The sequence below is a fragment of the Opisthorchis viverrini genome, assembly GCF_000715545.1.
Source record: "Opisthorchis viverrini unplaced genomic scaffold opera_v5_90, whole genome shotgun sequence".
Taxonomy (NCBI): Eukaryota; Metazoa; Platyhelminthes; class Trematoda; order Opisthorchiida; family Opisthorchiidae; genus Opisthorchis; species Opisthorchis viverrini.
The window spans coordinates 1,109,539-1,129,838 of NW_008751743.1; the positions used below are offsets into that span (position 1 = coordinate 1,109,539).

General features: G+C 41.2%; 1 protein-coding gene across 1 annotated transcript in view; it reads right to left on the bottom strand.

Annotated features, from left to right (window-relative positions):
- Window positions 1-19,345, bottom strand: part of T265_04942 (hypothetical protein) — a gene marked incomplete at both ends in the record, with an annotated part of 46,161 nt that extends 26,816 nt beyond the window's left edge. Inside the window, one exon of the mRNA XM_009169810.1 lies at window positions 18,274-19,345. Coding sequence (XP_009168074.1) covers window positions 18,274-19,233 — 960 coding nt within the window. The remainder of the gene's footprint in view (window positions 1-18,273) is intronic.
- Window positions 19,346-20,300: the final 955 nt, after the last annotated feature.

Here is a 20,300-nt window from a genome sequence, read left to right on the forward strand (position 1 = left end):
GGCTGCCCAATCTAATGGACTCTTACACAAATGCTAAACCTTTTGTTTTTAAAAAGGCGACAAATTAGTTGGAGCTATATCTGGCGGAATTGTTTCCAGTCATTAATTTACTTTTCTGTTGATTTGTATTTTATACAAATAGCCTTTTAATTAGGGAACTGTATTCATTTTCGTGTGCGTTCTTTGAGGCTAAACTATTATATATATATATATATATATATATATATATATGATAAGCACTTGTTGCATCCGTCTTTGGAGTGGTCTACAGCACTCCCTAATGAACACCAAGGTCTCCCGGGTTTTAGAAAGGTAAACGTGCATCAGCCTTGAATGATCTTTTCCGCACCCTGTCACTAACCGTGAGGCTTGAGTTTACACATTTATTCGATCAATCATCCTGACGGCTCTGTAAACCACTGAAGCTTCATGCAATTGGCACATCACACTGTTAACAGGAAGAACGGACAAGCACACATCACAGGCCTGTTTCCTCAGAGTTAAAATGGAACAGCCATGAATTTGATTTCTGACCTGGACTTATTGATTTTTTAGGCTCTATGATCAACCAGATGGTCTATTTTCATGTTTATTAGGGCTGGGGTGCACCTAGTGATTTAATAATGCAGTAGATAGCTGTATTAGCACCACTTCCGTTTGAATAAACCCCTTAATCCTTATACAAGTATTTTCCAAGTGCAGACCAAACAGAAGCACAGGAGTTGAGAGGCGTTTAACGGTGCATTTCTTTGATCGCGTCATCAGAAATCAAGCTTGTTACCACAACTCAGTCAGTGTGTGCTGGATGCACCTGAATGATCACAGGTGAAAATGGTTTGCCTAACGCATCAAAAGAAGTAACAAATAGTTTTACCGATTTTGTGGAATTCCCCTCATGCCAGGATGTTCCAGACATTCACAACATGTGAATCAACAGATCGACACAACCAGGACTGCCACCGAGTCCTCGGCTAGGTCACCGAAAAGCCCAGCCGTACTGGCTGAACAAATTTGCCTATACAAGCTTTATAATTCAGGTGCATCTAGCGTGCACCGAAGACAACACGTTAACCTCGGATTTTAGTTTTCCGGCTGTTAAACCCAGCTTGGTCCAGGACACACCACCCTAAAGAGCACACATAAGAGCGAAACTCCAGTGACATTGTTGAGTAACCAGAATAGTTGCGCCAGGATGGAGTTGGACTTCTCCTATTGAGGGTTACTTGAAAAGAAATCAAATACAACTTCCGGTTACTTAGACCCAAGCCAGTGAATCTTGTTTAGAAAGTCTTCAAGATGCACGGATCTTTATGATGATAGAGAAGCCCAGATTCGCACTACCTACCTGACAACAAAAAACTACTTTAAATCTATTTTTCTATTAGATAGGGGAAAAGTTCCGTCCGAAATTACTTTTTTTCTAGCCAGACATCCGAATTAAAAGAGGTAAAAGGGACAAAGTCAACGCAGTACCCCTAAGACTAAGTGGTTTTTTACCATGGCACAAGATGCGCTCCAGCTTAGACTGGCTCAGTATATTTGACATCCTGAATAGATCAGATAAGATCTTTACAGGACTTGGAATGTCCTGAGCTGATCAAATTACACTGCTCGACGAGAAACAGGTGCATCTAAATGACCCCTGTGAGAGATATTTCCTGTGTTTATGCGGAATAAAGGATTTTTGAAATAATCTATTGTTATACGTACATAAAGTTAAACTAACCCTAGATACGGTAAAGTCCGACAGCAGGTTGGAACTTAACACAGGTGTAGAATTCTTGGGTGTTTTTCCCAGTCACCAAAAGATACCATAAATATACTATGAATATTGTCCAAAAGTGGCACTGAACTGTTACAAGGATGTCTTTGTAGATGTTCAAAATATCGCTTCAGTAGTAAGCTTCCTATATGGATTGAAGTTCTTTCGGTTATGAAGAACAATAGTAAGGCTTTTGCAAAGGTCAGTCTGTTTCTTGCAAGTTGCAGACAGATCACTAACTTTATTCTTTAGAGCTTGATGGAAAGTGTGAGACGCAAGAATGTCCCGTTGAATTCCAACCTAATGACATAAGCAAGTATGCTGATATTGTAACAAGACAAATTAAAACTAAACAAGAACGATGGCGCTATTTCCTCAACTAGTATTTGAAAATTGTGATCGGCACAATATAAAACTGTCCAAAGCATTCCCGTTTGTGCCGTTGNTGATTTGCAAGTGAGTGTAAACGTAACTTTGACGGGAACTCGGGAACTGTGCCTAACTGCTGAGCCCCAAGAAAGGCGATATCCGTCATTGGCCATCAAGGAAATTTTGGAAACCTTATTAGTTGTGTGTTTAATTCGAAATTTTCATTCCAGGTCATATCACAAAGCAATCAACCATATGCAGTGGAACTCTATGCAGCATTGATAAATCGACTCAAAATCTCCAAGAAAATTGAGGATTCCTATAATCGGTGACGTAAATCTACAGCTCCTACTCTCAATCTCTTCTTGTGACAGACAAGGCTGAACGAAAACGGTTTGTCCCAATTGCGGCCACTTCAAGTGGATACGCATGTTTCGCTGCTTTATTCCACAACCGTTTTAGAGAGTAAGCCAACCCTCAGAGTCGAAATTTGTTTGCCAGACTCCCCGTCTCACTCATTCGTGAACAATATGATTCGTGCTGTGACTGTTGAACTGGGCTGGATTCGTCCGGCAGTGTACAAAGTTGAGCAGCAAACGTATTCCTCGAAAGCAACCTTTAATATCAGTCCCTACCTTGGTCTCCGGTGAATGAGGTCGCAGTTTGATTGCCGCGTTAATTAATTAGAAAACTTTCAAACAAAATATTTTTGCGTTTGCTTCATTTTCTCCACGGATTTTCTATATTCTGATACAGTCTTGTGCACCGTACTTTTTTCAATCAGACATTAATTTTGACGTCGTCAAGCAGTAATTGTCTCAAGGATAGGTTATTAAGTGCCGTTTGTTGATCTCCGACAAGTTTTTCATTAGCTCGTCAAACAGCACTGCCCCCTCTGCCTTGAATGACTGATAACCTTCGAAAAAGTTCTGGGAACTTACTCAGTTGCCAAAGTTTACACATAAAGAAAAACTGACTATTTTTCAAGTCACCAGACTGTAGTAAGTTATTTTTTGTTTACTAGTCCACTGTAATTCATTCGCCTAAGGAAATAGATTAGTAGATGCACAAAGAAGCTGAATATCCAGTTGTTGTACAAGGTGTAATATCGGTCTATACTTTGGGGCGGTAATATTGGTTGTCTACGGTTTGCAAGTTTGCTAAGACAGCCACCAGAGCATGCTTTTTTCTCTATGTACCGGGAGAAGTTTCACAGGCAGTCTAAATAAATAGATGTCTAACATTTACACGCAAAATATACTTTATGAGGCGGGAAAACATTCCTTTATTCCCCATGGTGTGTTTTCCCGGCCTTAAAAATCGGAATAAAGAGTGCCATAAACAGCCCATCCAACCCGAACCAGACGAAGTCATGGCCAGTTACTTGTGTTTTCTGTTAGCATAAACAGTCTAGTTTGTCAAATTCTTGTAGGAGTCTAGTTAGCGGCCTAAATTGCTTACCTACTTCCACGCCATATATCTTGATGCACCTTGCACGCATACCCCTCGACCTCAGATATGGCGATGATTAGGCTTTTCTGGCGCTTGTCAACCAAAGCGGTGCGAGATGAAGACGCAGCGATTAGCGGAAGCATGATAGCCTTTGAACATCTTTCGCCTCGCATGATCGATGAGGTTGTCTGCGTCATCAGTGGCTCGCCATTTTTTTAATTAAAGGCTAGCACACTAATGACCATCCCCTCCCACCAACGTAATCAGCACCTATACCCAGTGATTTTCCGTGAGAATGCAAACTTGTACCTTTGTTGGGGGTGGGGTGTTGGTAATTACCTGAAGACATGACAAACGTGATTCCTTTGTTGTTTTACAGTAAGCGGTAGACAGCTGAAAGAGCGCCAAACAGGGTGCACAAGTAAACACCTGGCGGCTTTTACAACAACAGATACAAGTGGTATTTCAACAGGGTTTCATGACACGCTAAACCCTACCCTACTATACAAGTCTTACAAAAGGCTTTCTTCGTGGCAGATGGGATGCTATGCTGGATGTGGCGAAGGTAAATGTATACTGGCCAGAAAAGAGTGGTTTCTCCGTGTTAGTAGAACTTATTTCCTCCAATACCAGTTTCACCTTAATAAAAAAACAGCGTTATTACACAAAAATAGTGGTCCGGAAATTCCAGTTAGCAAAGGAGCAAACACTTCAGTTTGGAAACAAAAAAGCAGAAATTGTAAACTGCAGTAAAACAGCATCTTAATGGTAGAATAAATGCCATCTTCACAGAAGGTTTTTGGACTTTATGTTGGCCGCCCACTACAGACAATTTATGACCCGCCATCACGGCATTTGATAATCTTTAGCCAATTCAGTATGCAGCAATGCATACATGGGGAATCCAAAAGTAAACTAACGAATTACTGTACAATTTGAGCTCCCATCTATAGTCTAGTTTTTCTAAAACAAAACAAACAAGACATTGCACAAGAATGTGCTGATGAGTTGCAGTTTGTAGGTTCGAATTAGGGGTAGAAATTTATAAAAGGATCTCTGTTTTCGATAGTTTGTCTTTTTTCAGAAGAGCGCGCAACATTTGGGAAACCATAGATAAACAGATAAGATTCTGCAAAAGACTATGCGACTGCATACAAAGTTGGGAAAGGCGCAGCCCGTAAGAAGTGTATCTCTATAACACTAAGTATCCATCCTTTTAGTACCGAACATCAGGAAATCAAACAGTAACTCGTGGATTTGAACCTGTCGCCCACCCAGTGATGTCCAGTTTGGTAGAGAAGCTTCGTGATTGTGATATTATCAGCAAAACTTACATCACCTCCCTATCATTCCTCGTAAACAATGATGCTTTTTTGTAATTCGCACTAGCTAGGAGGATAAATGCCTCCCTCGCTTAGAGAAAATTCGTTGAAGGCAATGCCAGTTTGGGTTGCAAACTTGGCCGTCATTTGAACAGCGGTTAACCTCGCCACATAATTGAATTTTTTAGAGATGAGAAAAACTCCACAGCTAATCCCTAACATTCCTTTTACCGATGCTAACTGCGTTGATTCAACGGCTAATAATTGAGGTAAATTCTGATAAAATAAGCAGCTTTTCTGTGTACTATGATATGCTATTTTTTCGGAGCAATTACAAGTGATTATGACATCTTATTCCAGGGCGCTTTGTTTCGCATTTGAAAGGTTCATATTATTACACCAGAATTTAAATGGGTTTGAATGATCTAGACTCAGCACAACGTGGAAAGCTTGTGAAAAATAATTCAACTCTCGCCATCCGTGTCTGAAAAAAACAACTGATCACTTTGTGCGTTCTAGCCCACTTCAGCAAACCACAAAGAGAGGAAATTTGGAACAGTGGTATAGTCTACGATAACAACAACTAGTTCCAGTTTGTGGGAATCTCCACCATTACTTATTTATCGGGCAATTCGTGACTTCCTATCTCTACTCTGGTGTTCCACTGGTTCAGGCCTAAAGGTGTAACCAAATAATGGATTCAAGGAAAGAGGGAGACAGTCAGTTTTTGCTAAACAGAAAAATTCTAGCAAGGTCAGGTCGTTGTCAGAATCGGAAACTCATCACCTGGAACTCTATCAGAATAGTTCGTAGGCAAAAATTCGGATAAGTTACCCCTCGCTACAACGGCGATCTCCAAATCAAACAAAGACCAGCTGATCGGAAATTATAATTGTGTGAGAATTTGAAGTGCTTATTGGTCAGTACTGGTCGCACTTTACCAAAACGTCTCAAAAGCCTTAAGAAAGCATCCTTCAGAATATGCCAGTTACTTTTACTGTCACCATACAAGACTGACAAATGCAGCTGTGAGACAATACTCAGTAAATTGTTTCTCACACAAAGTTACTCGACAATAAGCATTAAAATTTGCTACCAATGCAGCGTACTCTTAGATCTAAAAAGTCAAAGGAGAAGTGCCAACAATGAATGGGTGGTTTTGTCACTATCAAATTTTCAGACTAATATTTTTCTTTGGAGTAATGTTCTTTCAGATTTATATACAAAACGCACCAAGACATGTACAAAACAATTCTTTAACTGTCTGATTAGTTCCTCTATTGGGCATTTTGTTTAGTGGCTGATCTTTGATTTTTGCTCTGTTTGCTAGCAAGACGTTGACGTTGCGGGATAGACCAGCTTTAGTTCATTTCGAAGCGGTATTTTATGAGGTACCTGTAATACTAAGGACAGCACACAGAACCCTATCATTGTAGGCCACAAACTCTGCGGCATCCAGAAAGCAACTTGTCAGGACTACTACTTTTGAGTGGCTCGGAGTAATTCTCAAACTATCAGAATGGAAGCGGACGGAGTGAACATCCTTCGATGCCTGCCAAAACAGTGGTCACACTGATTAACTATTTCTCCCACTAAACATACCAAGCTTTTCTAATGAACTTAATTCCAGTCTTAATAAATGAAACAGTCCTTACGATGAGAGTTTATCAGCTTCAAATGACAATGTTGCATCTGTTGACCACTGCGAATAATAGATGGTAAGAACTTTACCGGAAGTTACTAGAAACCACATATGCCTGTCAAAAATCCGACAAAATATGGCCCGATATTCTTGAATAAAATGGTTGCATAAGTCTTCTTGAAAGTATTTTTATTACCCCTATGACTGTTTGAGCAGTTCTTTCAAAATCCACTACTGAGCACCCATCGAATACCAAAGGTTAGAATGCTACCTGATAGCAGTACACTATCTGCGGTTACAGATGGTGGGTGGGAGATAAATTCTCCAGGGCAGTGCGATCAAACAACCATTTCGCACCGGATTTGTATCACAAATGACTCGTTTATGATTCGCATACACACAAGCAGTGACCTCTATTTTGAAGTTTTGATGAGGCAATCGTGCACATTACTTTATCACTTGAACCACAGATACTTCAATCCTGGAAACAAGCACAGGGCTTGCCAGCACATTCCTCCTGACAGATTGTCGCTGACTTCCAGGGAAGTATTACCAATGTGCACGGCCGACTACCGTAAATTTAGTTTGCTTAGTAAAATGTAAAATCATTACGGTCATTGTGGCTTTGAGCGGAAGCCAGATTTGTCCAGTCCGAAATCACTGAAAAACTAGGCGATGGTAAGTTTGCTGCTTTATCCTAAACTTTGGACAGAAAATAGACTACTCGTCCATTTTTTGCTTTTGGTTTATAGCACTCTTCACAAAGAGGGCAGTTAAAAATCAGATGCATGACAACTGGTAACTGATCGACACAAAACACGTTCAGTGGACGAATTTTGATCATCAGTGTCTGGGGTGAAATCAAATGCCACAAAAATACCAGATATATATACTATATACCTCCTTACGTGCAACAGTGTTTTTCAAGATTTGATTTGTTGTCAAGCCGAACGTCAAGTTATGGGTCTATTTTATTGACAAGGAGATTTTATTTGACTCAGTAGGATAGAATGCACCAAACTGACAGGCATCAATCCGAAAAACTGAAAACTATCTGTAAAATTACCTGATTTTAGTCTCTGTGCTCGCCGAGACTGATGAATACCTTCGCAATTTGAGTAATCTTCTCCATCGTTGCGGATATTGCATTGATACTCTGGCCGAAAATAATGTATTCTTGGAATTATTTTCAGAGTGTTTCGTGGGACCACTCAGAGTTCCAAAGTTTACCCTTCGATCAAGAAAACCCGTAATAAGATCACTGCAAAACCTCTGTCTTTACGTGATGCGAATTTAAAATTTCTTTCCTACCGGCCTTGTGGAAACCACAGCAGTAGATCATTCTGCAACTGAGTTTCCACAGGAATCAATTTTTAACTTCAGGTTTCTGTTCGATACATTTGCTCTCTATGAGTATCCATAAATGATCAGTGAACTTTATTGACACTTTTCGTATATTTGGCACGTGGTGAGAATCCTGCACAGTGGTACATCATCAAAGTTGTTCCGGTTGGTGTTTTGCGAAACCTGACATGTTGGAATGAATTCATTGATGGCATCCAAATATACTCTGAGTAACAAAACACGTTCTTCAAATGATATATAATCCATTTTGAGTATGCTCATTGCCGAGCTCGTTTTATTGATTTCTGCGGTGCATTATTTCAAATGCCCTCTCAAAAAAGCTCTTGTAATGGTTTTGTTGCCACACACTCCAAATGACTTGTCTCAAATTTCCAACGGACGGGTGTAACCCATGGTGAGGGAGAACAAAAATGCAGCGAAATTAAGCTTAACCCTCCATTTGGCTAGCAAACAAAAAATTTTCACCATATGATCGCGTTTGTGGTTGTTCTTTCTGGTTGGTATGAGGTCATTTAACGTGCTTTTTTGCTTATCATTTTACCCTACAAACATTTACTACGTCTACCTTGCCAAAATTTACGAAAACAGTGGATTCCGTCCTCTTCTCTGCAAAAGGGCAGTCCAGCGAGGATACAGTGAGATCAGCATTTGCACGACCTATGTTTGACTCGATTGACGCCTTTCGTCTTGGCAGCCTGTTTATGATTTTTCCAAGAAACTAACAAGATTATTTTTTTTTAATTTTGTCATTCTCTGTATTGTTGGAAGAAATTTGTCAACGACATAAATACTGCCTGATGCTCACTAAAGGAGTCCAGTTTAATCATAGTCAATTAATAAGGATGGATAAGCCCCCGCACCTAAAGTGTATAATTTTAAAACTTCTTGCGTAGTGATGTTAAACAAACGGGCAAGCTTGTGGAATAAGAGTGCAACCAAATGCCATCATTGCCTCCTGTCATAATCTGGCAGCTATCAGACGCTGTCAGAAGCTTTCATTAAAAGGTCAAATGTACTACATAATTGCATTGGGATATAGGATACAACTAAAGTGTTTGGATGCAAAATGCGTGGTAATAGCCTACTGGTCTTATTCGACCAACAGTACCCTATTTCAACTCGTCCAGTGGGTAGAAAAAACAAAACTTGCATATTAAGCAAAGATGTTCAATTTGAGTTTCTACCCAAGACATACAATATATATATAAAGTGTAGAATATTTGGAAACGTAAGATTCCGGTGATTCCCCTGAAAACTACTCTCAGATTTTCAGTCACATCCATTCTGTATCGCTGTGGTTAGTAATTACTTTATATCTGCGAGAACAATGAGGAATTTGAAACGTTCACACAGTCTGACAGAGCTAACTCTACTTACCCGAATACGGTAATATTGCGCAAGCTCAAGTTTAATGCCAGCCCATCCAACTTTTGAAATTCGTTCTATGCAGCACGATAGAAAATTCATCTAAACTAATAATTCTAATTCATGTTCTTCATAGAAATGCCATAGCGGTCAGAAATTTCAAGAGCCTGTTCGAAAAACACGGTTTGATTCTTCCTTTCCGGAGTGACTTCACCTTGTTTGTTTGAAATGGCACGGTTTAGAAATTATCTAAGTTATTTTTCACAGCAATAACATACAGCAAAATAAATAATTACGCCGGATGTCAATTCACTAGGAGTTCACGTAGGGTTTGATCGAGTGAATCCGTAAGAAAATGTGAATTGTGAATCATCTGAAATGAACAACAAGAGCTACCAGCGTAATCGTAAAGTTTGAGCGACAACGGAGGAGAACGTTGAACCTTGCTGTTGGAAGTAGACATACAACTTTTTCACCTAAATTTTAGGTCTAGAGTAGTAACTGGAAAGGAATATACGTATCCTAACGTAGAGAAATCGGATTACAACAGCCTAGTGGATCATTCAAAAAAAACGTTCAAAAGTTTTTCATCTGCATGGTCGACCCGACAACAGACATGGAGCAGCTTGAAAGATCTAAACTATCCGCGATACTCGTGTTCTTGCTGAAAAATATTCGGCAGTCCTTCGCCCTTTTAGAGGCTTATCAGTTGGGCACGGCATATTTAGTTGAGGACTCATAAGCGAGGGATTCATCTGAGTTATACATGAGTCTCCCGTTAAGGCCAAAGTCGTTTGCAAAAGAGCGCAAATAATCCGTCGGCAGTCTACGATATTTTAACAAATTATGAGTAGTATATTCCGCCATTACAGTGTACTACGACATCCCAAATACCGTGACATTTGAATCATCAGACGGACTTCGTGATGTGCAGTCGGTTGAAGAATAGCAAAAATAGGAGACTCCTCTGGGATTAATTTGAGTCTCTCAGTATTAAACCAATTAGATTTTAAAGTATGTGCATTTCAAGGATTTGAAGGGTCGTTGCAACTCAACTTTGGACGACATAATCGTGTGGTAAATGGGGTAAAGTTGCCGGACCTTCTTTCGTCAACCGTCAGCCACGTCAACTTTGATGTGAGTTGCTGACAGAAAAAATGACCCCTCACAAATCGTGCACACTCTGTTGTAGGATGCTGCCAATGCCAGTTGTCAAGTGGAACTAACTTTCTGCTAAGGTAAGCAGAATAATGATCACCTAGTCTTGGATGATTGTTCAAACACACCCTGACTTTTCCATGTTTAACCTACGCTACGTTTGATGGAGTTTAGGTACAGCTGTTAGATAAAAACACGAATATAACGGCTAAATTCTATATATACTTTCCGCATAGAGTAAATAAGGCTTCTGGAATGAAAGCCAATTTTTTAAAAAAACATTTTAAACCATTCACACAAGCAATCACAGGCTTTGAGTAAAGCAGCAAAATATGTCGAAGTTCTGGCCTGTAAAATTTGGAAGTGACAAAATTTTACCTGGCATATAATGTAAACCTGACTATAAAGTGTTAAGTGCACCTTCTCGCTGCATCCTTGGTTAAAACGACTGCACCTTTCGCATTAACACTCGTTGGAATCACAAGGTATTAGTGCGGTATTTCAAGGGAACTGAGCAAACCTTTGCTACAGAGCTGTGCTTGCTATAACCCTCCAATCGTTATCTTGCTGTAATCGCACACTCATTGTATACTATACTTTGACCTTTTTTAGTGATTGTTTTGGCATATCAGGGGATTTCCTACATCAATATCCTATAAAAAATGCTTTACTCAAGATTGCTGAAAAGACCTCAACAGCCCATGACCAGTTTCGCTCTGCTTGCGGCCCATCAGGTATGTGCAGTTTCTGGGTTTCCACCAACCTTATGCTTTATCCGAACCCGGATTGCGCGGAATTAGACTTATGCACTTATGTACACATCTCGTTGATTTTGACGAAAGACTCGCCAGAAACTCAGCTGAATTTCTCCTCTATGACAACTCCCATCAGGTATTGCAGTTTCTGGGTTTCCACCAACCTTATGGTTTACCCGAACCCGGATTGCGCGGAATTAGACTTATGCACTTATGTACACATCTCCTTGATTTTGACGAAAGACTCGCCAGAAACTCAGCTGAATTTCTCCTCTATGACAACTCCTAACTGGTTAGCTCCAAAAAAGGGGAAACCGGCCTTTGGCCGTCAAAGAGTTTTCAGTAACCTCGTCTACACAATGTATTGTATTACCTATAATATCCTATCAACTGAAATATAAGGCAGCCTGGTGCAACGCTTGCAGTTGATTAAAAACATCATCAGATGGGTCACAGTTGAGTCACATCAAAACCAAATTTGCATGCTGATAAGCTTACTAGTCTTATATTAAAATCTGTGTTTGATGAAAAGTTTCAGCTAATGTACTAGACCGAATCCTTCGAAGACATTTGTCGTTTTCTTGACATTCGCCTTTCTTTTGCTAACGGAATTGTTCACTGCGAATAGAATATGTTGTAATTCTCTCCGATTCTCTCCAAGTTCTTTTTATTTCTGGAAAACATGTGGTCTATTTTTGCCCTGTCAGCCCAAATACATTCGAGAGATTGGTGAAACCGGGATTGCAAAAGAAGTGACAGATGCTTTGCATAGACCACAGAGTTAATCCAGCCTGTACGCCGTGATGTACGTCTATATGACTCAGCCGTCCAGACAAAGCTATTGCAGAGCAATAGGATGAACATAGACTGAGTCAATGACCTTCAGTTTCCATCATCACTGACTGACAACGAGTAATTTTTCTTCACTTAACTATTTAAAGGTTTCGGTTGACTAAACGTCTACCAGAGAACAATGGTAATCTCAAACATCTCAAATAGCATCGTCAGTGCGCATGGTGACAGTGGAACAAAAATGCGACAAAACAAGCAAAACAATCACCATTCAGATGTAACTCCCTCAGGTGTCTAGCGGCCATACCACTTTTAGAAACTATGAGGGCTGGGATACTCCCAGGTTGTCCAAACCTGTTCCGGGAGTAGTCAAAATGCATTGTATGTGTTATTCTTGCCTTTTCAGGCCGGTACAAGCTGCGTGCATGAAAACGGTTATAAAAATTCGGGTATAGTCACTGCGGTCCATCTTCCACAAACTGCGTGACCTCCGGTGTGCTTGGCTTGTGGTAGCAAATGGTGGTTCCTTTCGATCCAGAGTCATGATATTGACAGATAACCTCTTTCAGACTTGTGTGAAGTGAACTTGTGGGATAAGGAAAATACTAGGAAAGGAAGAATATGAAGATTACCCTGGAAATATAATGTTCCCTTTATTGTCACGCGAGAAGGCAGCCTGAAATTCTGGGTGATTATTACACGATTGCAACCGGACAGAATATTCTCGTGTACATCAATTCCATATCTTAATTCACATCAAAGCTGCTAGTATCGAAAAGATTCTCAGTAGCCCGCAAACCAGTTGCTCCACTGAGGAGACCATCCTCATGACTGAAGGGCAAAACTAAGGAGGGTTTAAGAAACTGTTTTGTTTACCAAATTAATTGCACGGACTACGGTATTGGAGGAGGACACGTTCTCTATGGATAAATAAAAATAACGCGGCTATCGCATGACTCGATCTGCTGTTCCTCGCTTCCGTCTACGAAGCCCATAAAGGACACTAGGCTAATCTAGAAGACGTGAAGCTCGAAGTAAGCGGAAGCAAAAGTCACGAGAGTAATTTTCTGGGACCATGGTGCACTGCGAAGTACTTGTTAACCGGTATAACAAAATCGACCCTCTCAACGGACCACTAAATACGAGGGACTACAGGCCCAATGGTAGAACTGAGTCAGCCCTAACCATCAGACCAAATAAGCGAGCTATGGACCTCCTGTAAAGGCGAACGAACAATGGTTACGCCATGGACCCAGGGAGGTCAGGTCCAAAGGTGGCGTCGACGCCCACCAATCATAAGACATGGCGACCAACAATTCAAAAGGACCCTGACCGATCCTACCAATGATCTGCCACGGTCGATCTGGTTGAGTGGAAGCTACATCAACCAACGCATGCTCAACAACCACGTGGTCTTATTTTCAAGGCACTTGTGACATCATCTCTACTGGTTGATGAAATGTCTATAACTAAATTACCCAGCTCGGTGAACAAAGCAAAGGTCATCGTTACACGCCACTGATAACAACGCGGATTTTCTAAATCAAAACTCATGCACGTAATATGCAGCGTGATGTTCATCATCATCATCATCATCATCATCATCATCATCATCATCATCATCATCATCATCATCATCATCATCATCATCATCGACAGCATGATATCAGTGTTCAACACCGATGCTTCACTGCCGTACAACCATGATTTATTTGAAAGCCTCAATGTAAGCATCTCCAACAACACGAGCGTCAGTGTTCGTTTAGATTACCCAAACTCATCCTTATTAAATGTCTACTCAGCCAATATACTTCGAAAATGTTCTGTGCCGGGTAAATAGAAAGAGAACAGGCAAATAGTTCATCGAGTTTTAATCGGAGTACTAGAGATTTGTCGCTTAGTCCTCTGGTGTTTGTATTATCCATCCAGCTGATGGCTGAATTTAGTATGCAAACTACAAGTCGGCTGGTACGGCCATTTATGTAGTGTATACTAGCTTGTCTTACTCAACACACATACATTATCATAGTTTTATAGTCTTGGCGCTATTCGCCCGATGTGATGAATGTCGCTGTGCTTCTCCAAGGGGTCTGTCAGCGGTGCAAGCCCACTCCACTAGAAAGCATATTTGAAAATCCAGCGAACATCAGCACCATGTAATTACCCCGGGCAAATGACCCGAGCATGGAGAACCGCCGAACAAACCGACTTAAGACGGCGTCATCATTGGTATTTTCTTTATCTAACCAGTGATTTACCGCATAGAGATGAGAGTAGTGTGAAATTTCCACGCGTCCTGAATCACTTCTACTCTAGTGGCGCCCATTATGTGGTTTTCTCTCTATTCGGAATGTAATGAAAGTGAGAAAAAACACGTCTGCAAAGGAGTATATGAAAGAGTTGGTTTATGGCATTATGTACTGCATGGATCCGGATAACACCCCATACCAGAATATCACAATAAATCAGTTGATGTTGACTGCAGTGCTACAGAGCCGGAATCCTCAAAGGTTTATTACGCTAATTGGATCCACAAAGTGTTTGTTTGGGGAAATATTTTTGTCTTGAAGTGATGTCACGTACAATTGTTTTTGCTTTGTTTGAAAATAGAACTGAGGGTACGGAATTTTACAGCTGATAAATCATTGCGGTTTCTGTGTAAATTACAGCACTCCCAAGAAATCGGTTCGAACTAAATTATTGAAAAAGCGATTAAAACGCTTATAATAATTTGCCTCCTTTCTGATATAATCCACGTAATCTGCTCAAATGTTCTTGTTATTTGCGGTCGGACCCATTTAATTTGGATGATATAGTGATAATGATTTATTAGTAACTTTTCTGCAAATTTTGTAACGAAGAGGCATGTACCTAGAGAAGAGTTAAAAAAATTGATAGATGTGTTGAACGTATCCATGTTCTGGAAAGAACTCAGGTTTTGGAATAAACTCCAATTTGTCAGTTTTGTCCATGTTTAAGGAAAAATTATGGCGAACTTAAATGGTTTCATTGAGATGTACTCGGCTAGTCTGAATCAACCCTGCGTCATATACACACGCTGGAGTTCTCATAAGCAGTTTAACCACAGCCCTGATCTATAACAAAAAGTGGCAACAGAATGTCCGCTAAAAATACTGACTTCGACACATCCAGAGTATGGGAGCACCTTTTCGGTGCCTAGCTGTCATGCCACCCGAGGGAAGCACGAGAGGTAAGATACTGTCAGATTGCCCCGACCTAGAAAGAGGAATTCGAGAGGCAGAGGTCCGATTCGAACCGGTAAGGAAATTCGCGCTCTCTCTACTGAGCCATCTTGTACTCTATGAGAAACAACAAGTTCTATCTACGAAAATACCATCTTTGTATTCACGCAAGAAACCCAAGCATTTACTCCAAAATATAATGTCACGTGGATTGGCATTACCTCGTCATTTATAAGAGTTCTGTAAGTAATGTCAGGCAACGCGAAGTTCGTTCAGACAGTATTGTCTGAATGCCAAGTGTTTGGTTACAAGAGTTTTCCTCACAAAATTATTAGCTGGCCATGGCAAGTTTTTGTTTATTTTTTTGTGTACGACAGCCAAAGGTTGATATCTTACAACCACTATTTGACAAGCAGACAAAATGCAGTGCCAGCCAATTCTGAGTTCATTCATTCACTGTTGAGAGCATTCTCCATTATCAACTGCCCCGCACCATGACATGTCCCAAAGATTAGGCGGAAAGCGATTTTTTCAAGTTGTTTATCGCTTTTCTCGCTAGAAAACGCTCTCATGGAGGCTACATCATTCAGAATGTTTGGCCCCTTTGGGATTCTATGATGACGGTTAACTGATGACATATTCACTAGACCCTTGGAATAAAGCATCATACAGTTCAACACAAGTGGTGACCAATTTCCGCGAAATGTCCATTTCTTCGTATCAGGTATGGTATTAGCATACTTTTGTTTTGTCAGTAGCAATATTAGATGAGCAAATAGAGTTAAACCGCAGCTTGCTGATTTTTAATCCACACCAAAAGCGGAACGCAGACATTTGAAGCTACCATCTCCTATCCGATCCCGCTGCATATGATACTACATTCGGTGAGACGCCGATTTCACTAGACGGGTGGGGAATTACAAGTTATCCAGCAACATCGGACGCGCAGGCAGATTTTCTGTCCTACTTCCCCTTTGACATGATTCATAACTTCCAAAGAGCGAGAACCTTCATCAACCAACTGCAAATAGTCAGTTTGAACGAGGACTATAGTATCACCTGCGACTGCATTTTCACTAAACCTCTGCGCAATACCAAGAGAAGAACGCTTATTGGGGTTTCGCCATCCTTTTAGAAGAGTATGCAAGAGACGTATTCTCATTTAAGGCGAAGCAAACAGAAGCGGCCGACGCGTCGCGCAGATACGATTGAATAACATCCTCCGATTCCTCCAGTAGTTTCCGAAAACCTCTGTTCATCAACTTAGAACCTAAATGATCTTTCGACTTGTTCGAAGTTTGAACAGTAAAATGACACAATAATCATGCTCAAATAAAACTGACTTTGCTTGGTAATCGACAATGGAGTGGAAAGATTTGATACCTTCGGAAGAAACCAAGATGTTCCCTTCTTTGCTGGCTTAGCATGAGGTCGAGGCAACAACTATCAACTTAATAGTAATTGTTTGCACATCACGTTCCGCAAAAAAATTCGAACCCTTGCTTTTGCTTTCAGTGGTCTTCTAACTAGATATCCGCACTGAGGCATACATTTATTTTCCAGCCTACTTTTCTCTCTGGAATTTTCTTTGTGTAATACCGCAGACAACCTACGTAAGCCACCCGGTCGCTTCTTTGTTTACTATAGGCTATGAGCCTCTCGCTATTCTTAACCCTTTTTTTCTTCCAGTAAACGTCTGATTACCTTAACTCCTGTTCTAAATTTTGCTATGTGGTTTCAAAACACAGACACTCGCAAAGATGGCCGGCGAGATTGACCAGCAGATTTGTTGCTCTTCGTCAAAACGAAGTTTTGGTGTTTGGTGAAATTTTGCATATAGGTCGTTCTTAAAAACTTAGTCGATGCTATCGTATAGACATAATGCACCACTCATAAGGTTGATGAGCGAGAGATTCAGATGGGTTTAAGGTGAATGTTTCGTTGAAATTAAACTGGTACACAAATGAGTCCATTCGTTATTTGATGCTAGTTTAAATGAGTGCTGGGTTATCATTTGGGTTGTAGGATCAAGTTTTAATATGATAATACTTTCGGAGTGTTTACAAGCTAACCACCGAGTTCCGCAAACGGAGTAACGGCTGCCTGTCCAGCCTCCAGCAAACGCACTAAGGCTAAAAGTGTTTCGACACTTTGTCACTTTTCCAGGAAGTTTGCATCTCTTGGATTTTACGGAGCATGACGTTCCAGGTATACTACCTTGACAGTTTCTAGTGCGTTAGTTCTAAGGAAGGACAACCGATGGTTTGAGACTTGGTTTGGGACTAAGGAACGACATGAGTGTGCCTCCCGACTTCATCCGTACCCGTCAGCTCCCTAGGTCCTCAATGGGATCCTTTGATGATGAGCGGTAAAACGCTTGTAATGTTCTAACTCCCTCCAATTTACCCAATTTAATCTTGCTAAATGCCTAAAACGGTGACCCTAATCGTGCATAACTTCTCCACAGTTTTGCAAACAGGCTGTTGTGACGGAAATGTGATTCTTTAATTTCAAAAATGTTTTAGTCGCCTAGACACAAGGCCGCCACTTTCTTATTATTTTCTACTATAATATTGCTTGGATCTTTCAGACTGTCTTTGGGGCTGCGCTGTCCCGATTCCGGATTCGAAACAAAATTGGTATGGCTACCCTGTTCCTCACGCCTGATTTCTAGATGCACCGTCCCCTTCCGTGCATTAGTTTGGCTGCACTAGCCAGCCGGTATCTCGCATCCCGTAATGACCATTCGACTCAACTGTTATATAGTGGCAGTTATTGTTTGAATTAGACTTTTAAACAGCTCACTGACGTGGAAGTAGCTTTCGGTGAATTATCCCATATATGGACAATTCTGTCCCATGTTTGGCGCCCTTACTCGTCAATCGTAAATCTAACCTTTTTTATCTTAAGTGCAGTCTTTACCTTAATTTTGCGCTCATCTCTAAACTTCATGTGACATGTGTTTCAGCCGATAAAATTCTGACTCGTGGGTGCATAAATACAGTAAGGAAATAACATAGCTCCATCGATTTGCCTTTCAGAACTTATCTAGAAATTCCTATCTGCAGCACAGAAATGTGTAACCTACCCAGCGCAATAATTTCAGCTGTCTGGAACCACTTGGACGGCAGAGCATTCCTGGGGGCCATGAGCAAGCCATAGTATTTATGCATATTCCCCTTCTGATCCACCTCGGCCAAAACAACGGACCCAGGTCCTCCCAAACGTAATCGAGGCGACAGCTGGCACGCTGCACGAGCCAGGCTTTGACAAGTTCAATCTGATCGTGCGTCATTTCAACTGGGACGACCATATCGGTACCGGGCGATGGACGCAATACCGTAAAGTTTAATTCGCCCGCTGCTTTCAGTAGCCGGTCGTCTTGTGGTGGCATGGACATTGTGACGACAGAACGACTGGTCCTCTCCGAGTCCTTAGGAGGAGGATCAACGGACATCCACTGAGACTGTAAGTCAGAGCCGAGGATTTTACGTAATTTTCGAATAGATTCTGCGTTTGAGCTGGGTCGCAAATGAAGTAAAGCCACACTGTCGATTCGCTCACCCATAACGCGAACATCTACCCGAGCAAATTCTTGCGAATTCTCTGGTGGCCATGAGCGATCATCCTTGATTACACTGTGGGTATTTGCCATCGGAACGACCAGCGCGCCAGCAGGAGGCGAATTCTGAGGTCGAACAACAATCTGAGCCATGGGTAATGCAGACTCCTTCTGTGTGATGGACGCAACACCACTTGAGCTGCCTGGACGTGTGAACGACCGGGTGGTAATATCTGTAGGACTGATCTGATATGAAGATGCAGCCTCAGCAGCTTTCTGTCGCGTCAGGACGTCACTAACCCTCACGCTTACTTTGCGTGAATAATCTGCATCTGTACCTGCTGGCGGGGGAATTTTCTTCGGATTATTCCCCGTAGTTATCCGGGCAAAATGTGGTGTTGGGTAGAGCATAGATTGTGCGTCTAATAAGAGCACTACACAACATGTAAAAAGAGTTAATCCGATTAGATGTTGAGTAACATTCATTTTCGTGTCAGCTGAGTGATACAATTTCCACAGAGATTGGGCTTGTCAACCATAGAGGGGAAGTTAGATATGTGGCTTTGCAAGAGTTCACATTCATGAACCAGAAAATGAGACTGGGCTGACAGTGTATTCGACGGCGACTCGGTAATTCCGAATATGTGATTTCGACCTGTCCGCAGTATACATGTCTGTCTGTCGCTAGTTGGGCGTGGGCCAATGTGTGTTGATGCCACACGACCTGAACACCTAATTCTTGCCAGGCCTTCTGAATTTCCGGACTGGCATGGCTTAATGATGACAACTTAAGGAATTAAATCCACGTTCCATTGTCATTTCCCAAGTGGGCGCAAAAGGGAAAGACACAGATCCTCAGGTTCCCAAGAGTTGGACAATCAGATCATATTTTTGTCACGCAAAAATCCTACAGAGAGGAGGTAGGAGAGAGTTTTCCAAAATAGAAAAACAGAGTGAGCACATAATAGAACACCAAATATTTCACTCCTCGTCAGCATTGTCAATTTCTCATTTAGGGTGCACGGTGTAAATACGTAGAAGACGGAATGGCCATTGAGGAAATTAATCCTTCATAAAATTTATCTTGAACAAAACTAACTCATCCGTTTACATAACGGCGACTTGGTGATTTAGTTGGAATCAAAACTGGTTTTATTCCTCCTCGTTCCAGTAGAAAAAATTTACTGTTTGTTGTCGCAGTTGCCTTTTAGGACCACCCAGATTAGGTCACCATCACTTACTACTAACAACTTTGAATATTCATTGTTTTGGGACTAACGTCTGAGAATTCTGTGTCCCGGTGTTTGGCTGCTTCTGGTTGAATAGTACCGTAAAGATGGGAGCCACTGCTGTCTCTCACACTCAGTTCAACTTTTGCGATGAAGTCATGAACTGATCAGCTTACATCTTTTTACTATGAATTAGTTCGTATATGAAAGGTACGCGTAAATTCAAGCATGTGCATGGGTGAAGCATAACAGCAAACACAAGATTGCAATGAAACTTCGGTGCGCTGGGAAGACGGAGATCCACATGAAGATGTTTCTCGCTTA